The following is a 14901-nucleotide window of genomic DNA, read 5'->3' as shown; positions in this document are numbered from 1 at the left end:
CGCAGCTGGGGAGATGGCTCGGTAGATAATGTAAGCGTGAGAACTGTTTGCATCCCGAGAGCCCACGTGAAAAGTGGGGCAGGCCTGGCGGTAGCCTATCATTTAAAAGTCATAGATGAGGGGTTGCCCCTGTGGGGGTGGGGGTGTGACTAGACTAGGTCACACTGGTGAGTTCCAGACTCATCTAGAAATGCTGCAGAGTAGATCAAGTGGTTGAGGAGAGGGACAGCAACTTCTGTCTCCCACGCATGTGAGCATGATTCATTCAAGCATACTACACACACGCACACACACAAGCATGCAAGTTGCATGTTTAGATTTCTTTTTAACTCTAACTTTCAAAATGCTTCAAATGTGTACTGACTTAGAAAAGTACCAGATCTCAGGAGTAATATAGTTGTGGGGCTAAAGGATTCACTGCCCTTTGAAGGTTTGACAGCTGAATCTGCCAAAACAACAGAAGAAAGGGAATGCATGTTTCTTAACATGCAGGCCACCAGGAGTCACACAGAGTGTGAAACTAAGAGATGACCAGATGGCTGAGCCATAAAAACCTTTTTTACAAGGGCCAGGGAAGACAGAGGTGTAGACAGCTATGGAGGAAGAAGCTGTAGAGGAACACGGCATTGTGGGGACATGTGATAAATGAGTCTGGAGAACAGACAGCATTCTAGGCCAGATTTCACTAAGGCTTTGGTGTGGTGGCAACTCTAGGGTTTTTTTCCTGTGAGTTGTTAATCTTCTGAAAGAAGGACCCTTTAGGTAGGCAGAACTTTAAAGAAGCGTTTCTTCCGGTGCTGAGTCTCAACATAGCACAGACAGCTGAGAAGAGCTGGTCTCTCCACGTTAAGTACGTCTGCAAAAGCATGTATGTATTTCTGGTAATTTCCAGTAAGCCGTTATAGTCTAGAGGCTAGTAATATCTCTGGGTATCACATCTTCATTGTTAATATGTTTAGATTTACCCTGTAGTGGATGTTAAATTAAACCCAACACAACTATTGTAATGTGTCTCTCAGAATCGGCCTCAGCCCTGGTCCCCTGCCCTGTAAGTCACATAATTATAGAAATTCTTATTAAAATGTTTTATCAGAGTTATTATTTTATTTTTGTGTTTGAGTGTTTTGCCTGCTTGTGTGTATGTACACCACACGTGTGCCTGGCGTCTGCAGAGTTGAAAGAGAGTCTCCTGAAGCTGGAGTGATGGATGAGTGTGAGCTGCCGTGTGAGTGCTTAGAGCAGAGCCTGGGTCTTCTGCAAGACACAGGTGCCGTCCTTAACCCCAAGTGGTTCTTAACTAAGTCACCCTTCTTTCCCCTAGAAATTTCCTTTTAAAGTTCATATTTAGTATTTTACTTTTCACGGATAAAGATAATTTGAAATTTTCTCTTCTCAGATTTGCAGATAGAAACTGGAAGCAGCTGCTTGAGGCCCTTCCTCGCAGCTTGAAATGAGGACTACAAGAAGTTTCTTGTTTCTTTTTATTTCTTAACCCCCAGGGAGTATTTGACTTTCATTTGAAGATGGGGGAAAAAAACAAATGACAGACTATTTGAGTTAATAATACAAAAATAAATAAATCTGATCCCAAGCCTCCAGGGTGGTATCTCCACAGTTAATGTTGCAGCTGCTCACCCTTGCTTTGTTCCTCTGTGTCGCTGACACAGACAGGGTCAGTCTACCGTGAACTGAAAACCTTCACTGGCATTATCTGAGGAGTGGAGAGGGCGGGAATATCACACCAACACCATGGGTTGGCAGTGCTCTGGATACCCGCTCAGGTGAAGAAGTTAAACTCTCAGTTCCTGGTTTTTCTATGTGATTGCTGAATATTAGAATTACTTCTCGATTTGATTACAAGAAAAATGCTTGAACTGGGGTTTCTTCCCTTTCAAAGGACTGACAGTGATGGCAGAGAAGAGAACAGAGTTGGGAGCTGAGCCCATAAGCAGGGCGTTGGCAGCTCCAGCCTGGAGCCCTGCTTGTGTTTCTGCCCCGCCACAGCCAGCTACCACACCTCTGGTATTCTTCCACTAGCTGATGGCTGTGTGCTTCCTGAGTTACACTGCAGAAGGGTATCAGAGGCAGCCTTAGGCACATGACTTCAGGCTACCAAAGTACCTTGGCCAGACTATATTGTAGAGACCTATAGTGTGTCAGAGTGAGTACTTAGCTTTCCCCTTTGGAAAAGAGAAACAGTGTATAACTAACCGATACCATTTTTATGTTGTTGGGTAAGATACAAATAAAATAGACAGGTGTGCTGCATAAGCTTCCTTCTCGGGGAACCGCTGTGTCACCTCAGAGACCTCAGCGGTAGACCTGTTCCAAATCACTACTGCAATCATGCAGTCAGAAACTACAAACCAGTTCACCTGAGACAGCTAGAAATGGTGGAATCTTGGTTTAGATTTGGATTTAGGCTGGTGTGGTTTCAAAGCCCGTGTTCACTAGCTATGAAATGTCTACTTACTGGATATGAAAGCACACGGAGAGCCACACGCTGGCAGAGGATGTGGTAGTTATCTCGTCGAGTCTTCTAGACATTCAGAGGAGGGACGGCTTGTTTGTCAGGTAGGATCAGGAAACTTCTTAAGGCTGTAAGAGTTGGGCTGACGATGTAGCTCAGAACTAGAGTGCTAGCCTCACATGCACGAGGACCTGTTTGCTCCCTAGCCTTAAAGACAAGTAAACAAACAAGTTCATGGAATACAGCTCTTCGTTCTTATTCATGCCAGTATATGTGCTGCCAGGTCTGTGTTTTACACGGTTGTCAGTCCAGCCTCGACTCTGTGATGAGACATGATCACAGACGCTCCCTTCGCATCATCTTATCGTTGGCTTAGCTAGAGGATGGATGTGGGTCAAAGATGAAGGCTACTAAAAGTTGAAGCTCAGAGTTTAATACATTTGTCTTCTCACATTCCAAAAGTACCTGATCTGGTTTTTAATGACTAATTTGATTTTCTTAGATGACAAGACAGAATTGGTGACCCCAGGTTCAAGCTGGTGGTCTGGTTCTACTGGCTTAAAATTGGCATGATAGGAGAAGGAATCTCATTGTAGAAGTTTGGAACTTTGGTTCATAGAAGAAGGTAGTCTTGTTTCTAGCTCTCCTGCTGATGCTAACAGGCATCTATGTAGTGAATCCTCCCTACCCATTCTACTTCGTTGGACTACGGAAGGGGCCAGAATAAAAAACCATAGGAACTGAGCTTACTTATAGCATGCTTTCAGCCTGGGTCCCATGCCCACATTAACTCTGCTGTGCCTTCTCCCCATTAAAAATGGCTGCTCTCATGCTCAGCGCTCTCCAGACACGGGCAGGATGTGAGCTGTCACTGCCCATCTACAGCCTCGTCCTCTATCTTTCTTTCCCTCCCTGCCCCTTTCTTCCCTCCTCTTCTGGATGGGACCAAACCCAGGGCCTTGTACTTGCCAGGCAAGTACTCTACCACAGAATAAAATCCTCACCTCCCCATCAGGTGGTTGGTGGAGGGCGGGACGACATTGTCGGTGGACTTGGAGTGTCGTGCCAACAGCATTGTACTTCCCTTTGAGTCTTTATTAAAGTTAACTGAACCGGAGACTAGCATTCAGGTGTGGATACACTAGTAACTGTCAATGGTGGAATTTATGTTATACATAAATGTATAAATATAAACTGAGATTGTGAAGAGACAAGTGTTTAGGTTCTAAAGCCAGCCAGTCAGAACTGAGTTTGCTTTGTTTGTTTGGATGGCTGGTTGGCTGACTTTGAGACAAGGTCTTTCTCAGTAACCCAGGGTACTCTTAAATTCATGATGTAGCTCAGGTTGGCCTCTAATACATGTCGACTCTCTCAGCCTCTTTATTGCTGGGATCATAGGCATGAACAACTATGCCTGGCCAGATACATTTTTTAAAATGGCTCTTCTACTTCTGTGATTTTTCAGAAATTATCCTTTATCTTTCTATAAAATAGGATAAAATTATCCTCACTGATCTGAAGTAAAGTATGGACAAGGCTTGGCATTTTGTTGCTCATTCTTGTTACCATTTTCTATTGTTTAATTATAAATTTGTCTCTCTCTGAACTTCAAATTCACTAGCATTTTCCCACAATCCTCCCTTATGCTGTCTCTTTTTTTAGGGGGTAGCGGAAACACAGAATCTTATGTAGCCTAGGCTAGCCTTGAGCCTTCTGTGTAGCAGAGGATGATCTTGAACTTCTGATCTTCCTGCCTCCACTCCCTCAGTGCTGAGGTTATGGGCATGCGTTACCGCCCCACCCCCCACCCCCCACCCCTGTCTCTGTGTCTCTAGCCAAGAAAACCGGGGTGCCGAGGCAAGTGTTCTGCCAGCTGAACTACATCCTCAGCCTTGGTTTTTCTTTCACTGTCGTTTTTCCTCTTTGCCAGGAGCTAGCAGTGAATCCCTGTGTCCCACCCCACAAACTTTTTCAAAGCTTTCAGAGTCTACTACAGGAATGATGTGGCCAGGAAAGGGTCTTAGCTCCTCCTAGTTAGGAGCTGGCCACCTTTGTCTTTTACAAAGATTTGAATTTTGAAACTCTAGTTTGTGGAGTTGTGTACAGTTTTAAGTAAATGAGATCTCAATTTTCTTTTTTTTATTACTTTATAAACAATATCAATCAAAATTTCCACTTTCTCCCCTCCTCCCACTTCCCTCCTGCTTCCCCACACACTCTCCCCCCTCCCCTTCCAGTCCTGAGAGAGGGCTAGGTACCCTGCCCTGTGGGAAGTCCAAGGCCCTCCCCCCCTTCATCCAGGCTTAGGAAGGTATGCATCCAAATAAACTAGGATCCCAAAAAGCCAGTACATTCAGTAGAGACAAATCCCAGTGCCATTATCATTGGCTTCTCAGTCTGCCCAAATTGTCAGCCACATTCAGAGAGTGCAGTTTGATCCCATGCTCGTTCAATCCCAGTCCAGCTGGATTTGGTGACATCTTGAATTTTGCATGCAAATTGATAGAACTAGAAGACACTATCCTGAGTGAGATAGCCCAAACCCAAAAATATGAATAAGGTATATACTCACTCCTTAGTGGATTCTAGCCATAAGCAAAGGACATTGAGCCTATAGTTTATGATCCTAGAGAAGCTAAATAATAAGGTGAACCGAAAGAAAAACATATATAGATTCTCCTGGAAATTGGAAGCAGACAAGATCGCCAGGCAAAAGTTGGGAGCATGGGGATGGGAATGGGGTTGGGAGAGAGGAGAGTGGGAGAGAGAAGGGAGAAGGGGAGGATTGGGAAGAGCTTGGGGGGTGGGATGGTGAGATGGAGGAAGGACAGATATGAGAGCAGGGAAGGAGATATCTTAATTGAGGGAGCCATTTTGGGGTTGGCAAGAGGCTTGGCCCTGGAGGGGTTCCCAGGAGTCCACAGGGATGACCCCAGTTAGGACCCTGGGCAGTGGAGGAGAGGGTGCCTGAACTGGCCTTGTCCTGTAGTCAGACTGATGACTATCTTGAATATCATCATAGAACCTTCGTCCAGTGATGGATGGAGATAGAGACAGAGACCCACATCGGAGCACTGGACTGAGCTCCCAAGATCCAGTTGAAGAGCGGAAGGAGGGAGAATATGAGCAAGGAAGTCAGGACCATGAGGGGTTGGCCCACCCACTGAGACAATGTGCCTGAGCTAATGGGAGATCTCAGTTTTCTATCAGTGGGATTAGAAAATACCACAGCCCATAAAATCCCTTATACTTTCTGACAGAGTTTCCCAGATTTGGTTCAGACAATCTTCTTTAGGTCAGATGGGCAAATTCTGCCAATTCTACAATTGTTTGGAGTAGCTTACTTCTGAGTTTGTCTCTTCGAGTTAACAGGAACTGTTATAGGATCAAGTGAGGTCATGCGTGTTAAAGGTTTCCAGTTTATAGACACCACATTATGTGAGAGCTGATCTTTGTATCTGAACAAAGGCCCAGTACCGACTGATGTTAGAACACACCCTCAAAATAGAGATAGTTTCCTCTCTGCGACCTCTACCCATTGCCTCAGCGAGCTGTGTGAGCTAGAGAGCCCCATCTGACTTCACCCACTATGCAAGCCCTACCCGTCCCTCAGATTCACATTTTCTCTCAGAGGATGCTGTGCCAGAACAAGGGTTTAGACTCGGACATAGCATGTATGCAAGGTGCAAGATCTAAGAGTGGGGAGTAGAGAACTCTTTTGTGCCGTTTTCTAATCCTCTTCCTCACAGATTTTATTCGGGCAGTACTCACAGATTAAGTAACATTTCAAAATAAAGGACAATAAGAATGTGGTAGCCCTGGCCAGTCACAGAATGTCAGTGTGTGTGTGTGTGTGTGTGTGTGTGTGTGTGTGTGTGTGTGTATGTATGTATGTGTGTTTGGTTTGGGGGAGCACGGTGTTGCTTTGTTTTGAGTTTGCTTTCTTATTTTGAATTAGCTATTAAAAATTCATATTTGCATAATATGTTCAGGAAACTAGGAACTAAGTATGAGATTGTTGACCTTCTCATCATATCATCTATAAATACCAGATCCTTGATAAACACAGGACCTCTAAGCACTGGGGAGTGTAATGAACTAAATTGTATCCCTCTAAATTCTATACTAAAGTTTATTTTGCCCTCAAAAAATGACTATGTTTTGAAGAAAGAAGTTAAAAGGAAGCTAATAGGCGGGGCTGGAACCCAAAGTGTCTCATGTCCACGTGAGAAGCTAGAAACAGCAGGGGTGCCTTTCACAGAGAAGAGGTGGGGGGGGGGGGAGATGGCTAAATGAGAGCTAAGAATGGTGTTAGGAGAAAGCAGAGCTTCCAGCCAATTGCTCTTGGGTTTTTAGCCTCCACAAGCTACAAGAAATAAATCCGTGCTGTGCGTGCCATCCAGTCTGTTGTAGTCTGGAACCTCTACAGACTCACACAGGAATGCAAACATGGAGTTTAATTATTGGGACCTCACAGAATCCCTCCCCACAGCCCTGCCCCCTTTTCCCAGTCTTCTAAAACTTTATCTCCCCAAATCAGTACTTTATGAATTTGAAAATCATCTTCCTCTTGGTTGTTTCATCCCCTCCTTCTCCTGTCTGTGTCCTCTGGAGTGACAGAGAGACTTCTCTGCCTGTTTCCTCTTAGTCGTAAATAACTCATGGCTGCCACACAGGAACCCTGGCGGCTGGCAAGTGCTGTTACTGGCAGAGCAAATTGGCAATCCCTATATTTGGAGAAAATCTGCCCTCCCAGAATTAATTCATTTAATACCACTCTTTCTTCCTCCCCTGCCAAGGAATTTGTCATTTAGTGCTCCTTTCTGGCTTTTCCTAGATGTATTGTGTGGTGTTTCCTGATCTCAGTCTGTACATTACCAAGTACCAAGTAGAAGTAAGTGCCATTTCATAATGGTTCCCCCTCACTAATGATGGTTGAGCTATGCTGAATGGCTTTGGTTTGGGGCAGAGGAAGCAATCTCAATTCCTTGTATGTAAATATTACAGTTTGTCAACGTTATTTGCAGGTAAGTTTGACCTAAGGTGTACCTCATCAGGAATGATGGTGCACCCCAATTTGAACTTCTAAATAAAGTAGCACCAGTCACTAGTGTGTTAAGAGTTTGACCATTGGTTTCTCACAAGCTTCAGTGAAACTGCTCCTCCTTCAACTTGATGGCTTTAAACTATGTAGCAGTTTTTCTTTGGGTACTATGTCCATTGTTCTGGGGAAACTATTTGTGCTTTACCCAAATTAACAAAATTTCCTCCAGGTTACACCAGAGCACCAAACCAGGCATGATGCCACAAGCCTATAATCTCAGCTCCTCGAAGGCTGCTGCAGGAAGACTAAGACTTCGTGACTAGTGTAGACCACACACAAGACATTACTTTAAGAAGACTGGGCAATGGCTCAGCAGTTAAGAGCAGCGGTTATTCTCCCAGAGAAACTGAGTTTAGTTCACTGCACCCTTGCCGTGGCTTACAACCATCCCGACTCCAGTTCTAGGGGACCTGACGCCCTCCTCTGACCCCAGCAGGCTTAAGACATGCTCATGGTGCACAGACATACATAAATGCAGACAATACACACTCATAAAAATGAACTGAGAAAAAAGTCGATCTACCATATCATCCTATAGTTTCAGTGTTGGGCTTTTGTCCAAAGGAAATGAAATCACTACGTCAGAGAGACATCTGTACCCCTGTGTTTATTACAGTATTATTCACAATAAGCAAGAAATGGAAACAACCTAAGTATATGTTGACAGATGAGTGGATAAGGGAAGTATACATATTGATTATGGAAAATAAGTCAGTCATAAAAAAAGAGCAAAAGCCTGTCATTTGCATTATCACTGGAACTGGAGTACACAATGTTAAATGAAACAAGTCAGGCATGGGAAGAAAAGTATTGCCTGCCAATCAGAAGTGGCATATGAAAATATTCGTCTCAGCCGGGCAGTGGTGACACAAGCCTTTTATCCCAGTACTCTGGAGGCAGAGCCAAGCAGATCTCTGAGTTCAGGGATAGCTTGAGCTACACAGAGAAACAAAACAAAAACATTAATCTCAGGCTGGGGAGATAGTTCAGTGGGTAAAAGTGCATGTCATGCAAGTATAAGGACCCAAATTCAAATCCCCAGCACCCATATAACAGCCAGACACATAATGTGAGCATCTATACTCCCAGCACTCCTACAGGGAATTAGGAAACACAGAGGAATCCCTGGATGCTGGCAGGCCAGCTAGCCTGGCACTATACACACACACGCACAAATAACAACACAAAAACAGAAAAACAACAGAGGCCCTGTCTCAAAACAAGATGGAAGGCTGGGGCTATGAGGCCCTAGGTTCAGTCCCCAGTACCTACTTTTAAAAACTGCTAATGCTCAGGCCGTGGAGATGGCTCAGTGGTGAAGGCACTTGCCTCCAAGCCTGATGGCCTGAGTGTGAGACCCAGGACCCACGTAGGAGAAAGACAGCAGCAACTCCGGCAAGCTCCCCCCAGCCTCCATGTGTGTGTGATATAGCATTGTCCCACCCTCAAAAATATGTAAAACATTTGAAACAAGACTTCTGGAAGGTGAGGACTGACCCATGAGGTTATTCTCTCCCCTCTACACGTGACATGGCAGTGCACACCTGCACACACACTGATCTCTCTGTTGGTATAGGTCATAGAAGAGTGTGCTGGGCTTCAGTCAGGCCCTGAATTCAGTCCTCAGCACCAAAGAGTCTGTTTCGCAGAAGGTAGAGTAGGCCTGTGGTGGACCAGACGCTGGGGAGGAAAGGAAAGGGGAAGACGGAGAGTTTAATTGGTGGGCCCCAATCTAGGTAGACTAAGCTGTCCCACAGCTGAGCAACTGCAGACAAGACACTGCACTTTCGAAAGGCTAGAAGGAAGGACTTTCGATGTTTCACCGTTAAAGAAATGAATAAATTTGGCCGGATTCTCTGACTGTGGCTGACCCGAAGTCTTTCTGAAAAGCCATTGACTATGACACTGGGACCTGTTTCCTCTACATATAATGGATTTTGGGGATCCAGTCTGTTTGGACACTCACCTTCCTGGACCTGGAGGGAGGGGGAAGGAACTGGAACTTCCCACAGGGCAGGAAACCCTGACCGCCCTGGGGGACGAAGAGGGAGGAGGAGGGGGAGTAGGAGGAGTGGGAGGGTGTTGGGAGGGGGGGTGGAAATGGAAACTTTTATAATTTAATAAAATTTACTAAAAAAAAAAAAAAAAAAAAAAAAGAAATGAATAGATGCACTTGACTTGATTTAAATATCAAATATGTGCAAATTTCAAAATATCCCATCTCCATAAATATGATTTTTTATGGTTTCATTATCAGTTAAAAGTAGATTTAAAGGTTAGATGTGGTGGTGCACACTTTTAGCCCCATCTTTAGGAGGCAGAGGCAGGCAGATAGCTTGGTCTATATATCAAGTTCCAGGCCAGCCAGGCAGCCAGTAAGGTACATGGGAGGACCTGAATTCAGTGCCCAGAACCCCTGAAAGAAAGCCAAGTGTGGTGGTGTGCTTGTAACCACAGTGCTGGGGAGACAGATGGAGGTGTTTGGCTTGCTGGCCGGCCAGCCTACTCAGTGAGCTCTGGGCCAGTGAATTGCTGAGTAACAACTCCAGAGGCTGACCTCTGGCTTTCACACGCATGTGCACGTGTGCACATACACACTCACATATAGAATCCTTAAATTATTAAAGAAAACTATATAACAGAGCTTAACTGATATATATGTGTGTGTATGTATGTATGTATGTATGGCTCCAAAGATGGATCCTAGATCCTAGTCTCTTCACATATAATACTGAGTTAATACTGCAGCTGGCTCTCACTGGAGGAAAACATGGGTCATAATCTCTTTTACAATTTCCTAAGTATATATTTATTCATTAATAATTGCTAGTTTCCGGACTGTCATTTCCAAGGCCAAACATTAAATAAACATGTTTGAAACTCAAAATAACAGTATCAGGAAAACTGAATAAAAGATAAAGGTCTTCCAAATCTTAGATCTCAGATAATTTTGCCAAATTATGCCAAACATATGCCAGACTTCCCAGTGTTTATGAAAAAAGGTAATTACTTCTTTGGTTTGAAACATAGGAAGTTTCATTATTAATATTTTTGTATGCTTATTTGTGTCTGTGCGTGTAGGTGCGCATCCGCATACAGACGCACACACACAGGCCAGAAGAGGGTGCTGGGTGTCTGCTGTCACTGGCCTTGAATCTGAGGCTCACTCTCAGCTAAACTGGCAGCAGTGAGCCCTGGCAGTCCTTTGTCGCCCGTGAGCTGGCACAGAGACACAGCTGCAGGCTCGGGCTGGGATCCAAACCCCAGGTCTTGTCCAGCTCTTAACTCCTGGGTCATCTCTCTGGCCTCTGTCTATTATTTGTTTGTTTGTTTATTTTGTGAGGGTCTTCTGTTCCACGGGCTGGCCTCGAACTTGCTGTGTAGTTATGGATGATATTGAATCTGTAATCGTGCTAGATTTTACACATTGTGGGTATCGAACTGCAGGCTTTATGTATGCTAGGCAAGCATCGTACCGACCAAGCTACATTCTCAGCCCCATATTCTTTTCTTGTTTAAACTTGTTTTCTTAGACTACATGAAAACTTGACAGAATTTCTAAGCTCCTTTCCTGTCCAAGTACGAGTTTGAGGACAGGATTCCAATAGTCGGGAAAATTGTTTTTCCTGGTGGAAGCTTTCATCCAAGAGGCTCTTCTGGCCCTCCCTGCTCCTTTCTCCCGGGTCAGTGCTGTCAGTTTGTGCAGCAGGTCAGCAACAACAAAGTTGATTTTCAAAGTCAACTCCCGAACGTTCTTGGCAGGCAGCAGCACGACTCTCCCTATAAAGGTGTTTGCTGACACCCTTCCTTTTCCTGCCTCTCTGGATCAGGGCTGGGAGCACCCTAAGAGAAAACCTCTATCCTCATAGAAGGCTCTCTGTGGACTCGTGTGGGTTAAACTGCGAAAATACTAATAGGAAAAAGATGTTTACAAATAGTATTGACATTGATATTTAAATATTAGGTTCAGATACATACCCTGAAAACTCGCAGAAGCCATTAGACTTGGAAATTTACATACCTGACTAAAGAAGGGTGATAAATAAAGTCACTTGGAACAGTCAATTGTTGGAAGAAAAACAATTTAGATATAGATTAATTTAGTAAGTCTGTATAAATTTATGTCAACTTTTTATCTTCACCACCAAAAAAATTCCCCCAGTCTTCATTTCTCAGTTTTTTGCTTTGATTGGATAGAAGAAACACCTAGAAGGTTGCTGTTGATTCTCAGTTACCTTCAACTCAAACAATGTCAAAGTAGATTCTTGGGGTAGGATGTTCTGGTCTCCTTTAATATTTAGAGAGGAAAATGTGCAGGTAAGAGTCTTAATCCCATGATTCTGTTGTTAACAGACAAAGGGCCGTTAGGCATGTCACTTGACATACCTGGAACCTTAATTTTCCTTTCTGGAGAGCAAGGCAGTTAGAACATATAGCCTCTAAGCGTTCATAGTAAAGTTCCTCAGTACCTGTTCTTGAGGATAGGAAAGATTGACACTCTGGAATACCCATGTTTGCCCGTCTCTTCCAAGACTGTTTAGAGTTAGGGTTTACTGGGGCAGGAGAGGTTTCTGCCACATACTTCAGAGACCTGGTTCTGATACTTATCTAACCTGAGGTTGACTCACCAATCCTGAGTGATTGGAGGCAATGTGGTGGGAGGAGATCGGTGAGGGAGGTCTTCCCTCACAGCGTGAGGTCGCCCCTGAGAACCGCCTGCTGCTCTTTCAAGATCTGGTCATTTCTTAGATGTCTCGCTAATGTTTCCCAGTGAACCTATCGCGATTTCTTTTTAGCCAGCGTCACAGCTGGCCCAGACTAACTTGGGACTAATCACAATTCTTTCATTATTATATAAGGTGGAGACAGCACGAACTCTGGAGTCAGCCAGGGCTGGGAGTTCCTGTGCCATTTTAAACTTTTCAGATGGGGTTTAGCCTTTCCTGCCCTCAGTTTCCATCCACAAAGTAGCAACACCTAAGTACTTCCCTTACATCTGTGCAGCGTCGATGGAACTCCAGACAGAGCCTCTCACAATGAGATCACGTGGCACTTGTCCTGTTTACACTTGGGCTTCATTGAGGCTACGATGTGGATTTGCTTTGCATGGTCAAGATCACAGAGGTTTAAAGGCCCGAGTCTGGTTCACTGCACTGGGGCCCTGGGCCTGTGTCAGGAGCTTGCTTATGCCAGAAGAATAGCCGTAGCTGCACGGACTTACTTTCTGTTCCATCACTGTGAGAAGACACCATGACCAAGGCAACTATAAAAGAACGTTTAATTTTGGGGCTCAACTGCAGTTTTCGAGGGTTGGTTCATGATCATCATGGCGGGAAGCTGACAGGCGTGGCACTGGAGCAGTAGCCGGGAGATTGGTCTTTGTGTGAACTTTTGAAACCTCAGAGCCCATTCCTGGGGACAAACCCCCCAACAATGCCGCACCTCCTAGTCCTTTCCAAACAGTTCATCAGCTGGGGACTAAACACACAAATAGATGAGCCTATGGGGGCCATTCTCTTTCAAATCACTACAGCCATATTGCAGGTTTCTGAAGCCTCCTCTTATGTTTTACAGGAATCTGAATTTCTGTGTCTGGAATTTGATGAGGTTAAAGTCAAGCAGGTCCTGAAGAGACTGTCGGAGGTGGAGGAGAGCATCGGCACGCTGATGCAAGCAGCCTGACGCGTGTGCGCGGCTGGACGATCTGGACGGAGCGTTGGAGTGTTCGTGAGCCTCACCGCCGACGCTGTGACTTTTGTGTCCCCACTGGTGGTACCAGCGGGCATTGCATACATATGTGAAAGTCTCAAAGAATAAATAAAAAACATATTTTAAAAAGTGACTTTTAAAAAAAGAACAACCCTCCATTTCAAATCTTGCTTGTGTCCGCCTGCTGGCTTCTTTTCCTTTCACATCTGCTCCACTGGAGAGGTTCCCGTATTTTAGCATGCATAAAGATTATGAGGAACAATTATAGAACACACTGAAATTAAAAAGGAGGCTGCTGGGTAAACAGCTCCAGGTAAAGCACTCATTTAGCATGCGAGGAGGCGAGCAGGTCTAGGGTCTCACCTCAGTGCCAAGCTTGAGCCTATGAGATCCTTCTGAGACTGACTGATGGAGCTGAATTGGTGTTGGGTTTCATCTGAGTAGGGATACTCAATTTTGTCAAATTACATTTCTCTTCTGTGAATGTGTGTATGTGGTATGTGGGAGAGGGCCACATGTCACAGCACACCTATGGAGGGCAGAGGACAAGGAGACTTAGTTCTCCCTTCTGTATTGTGAGTTCGAGGGCTTGAGCTCTGCTTGCCAGGAATGGCAGCGGGCACCTGTCTCATGGTGCACACGTGCACACGTACCAGACCTCAGATGTCCCATTAACATGCAATGTGGATGCATACACAGAGAAAGAGGAACTAGTCTAATGAGAACTGTTCTTGTGGCAAAGTATGTTAATGGACTTCCCATAACTGAGGCAGAATGCTTGGAGCAGTCATCAACTCGGAGGGAGGGAGGGTTTCTCTCGGCTCTCAGCTTTGGAGGCTTCAGTCCATGGTCACTTGACTCCTTGTTTTGGGCCTGAGGTGAGACAGAGAATCATGGAAGGGATAATATAATGAAGCAAAGCCATACCCCTCCTGCAGCCAGGAAGCGTGGAGAGGCTGGAAAGAGCAGGGTTCCAGGCTCCTCTGAGGGTGTGTCCCTAATGACCTGAGCTCCTCCCACTGGCTCCCACCTCCTAACGGTTCTTCCTTCTCCCAGTAGCAACACAGGCAACTCATGGCCCCTTGGGGAAAACCCAGGACCACCTCAGCAAGCAGCTACCAAACACCAGGAATATTCCAGCAGAAGAAACTCTAATCCTTGTGAGCATGTGTGTCATGTGATCCTGACACTTGGAAATCATAGTTGTTTTGGGTTGTGCGTTTAGAATGCTGTTCTCTTGGCCCATGGTTACCACCTTTCCGCACTAAAGCGTCTACCCCAGATCTCTGTAAGTTCTTCCTCCTAAATCAGCTAGGAGACACTTTCAAAGCTTCCAGTGTCCCCTGTGAAATGTCTGGCTCCTTCCCCTTATCAAAGGGAAGAAGTTAGGAAACAATGACCAGAAGGCTTTAGATGTAGCTCCTCCCTCCCCCGAGCCTTTCAGAAAATATCTTCAAATGAATACTTAGAGTACATCCAGAATGAGTGTGTGGTTTGGGACAAAAAGCTCTAAAAGCGTCTTCTGTTCCCCGGGTGCTCCCACGTAACCTAGAATGTAGGTAATGTGTCCCGCTGTGAAGTGGAGGAAAAGAGGATTTCAGCAGATAATGGGATTGCA

General features: G+C 45.1%; 1 protein-coding gene across 1 annotated transcript in view; it reads left to right on the top strand.

Annotated features, from left to right (window-relative positions):
• The window catches only part of Commd1 (copper metabolism domain containing 1), a 108053-nt gene extending 94637 nt beyond the window's left edge, over positions 1 to 13416 (top strand). The window contains exon 3 of the mRNA XM_048435536.3: positions 13149 to 13416. Coding sequence (XP_048291493.1) covers positions 13149 to 13256 — 108 coding nt within the window. The 3' untranslated portion in view covers positions 13257 to 13416. The remainder of the gene's footprint in view (positions 1 to 13148) is intronic.
• The last annotated feature ends 1485 nt before the right edge of the window (positions 13417 to 14901 follow it).

Source organism: Myodes glareolus, chromosome 8, assembly GCF_982192425.1.
Source record: "Myodes glareolus chromosome 8, mMyoGla1.1, whole genome shotgun sequence".
Lineage (NCBI taxonomy): Eukaryota > Metazoa > Chordata > Mammalia > Rodentia > Cricetidae > Myodes > Myodes glareolus.
This window is presented reverse-complemented; position numbering and strand designations above follow the sequence as displayed.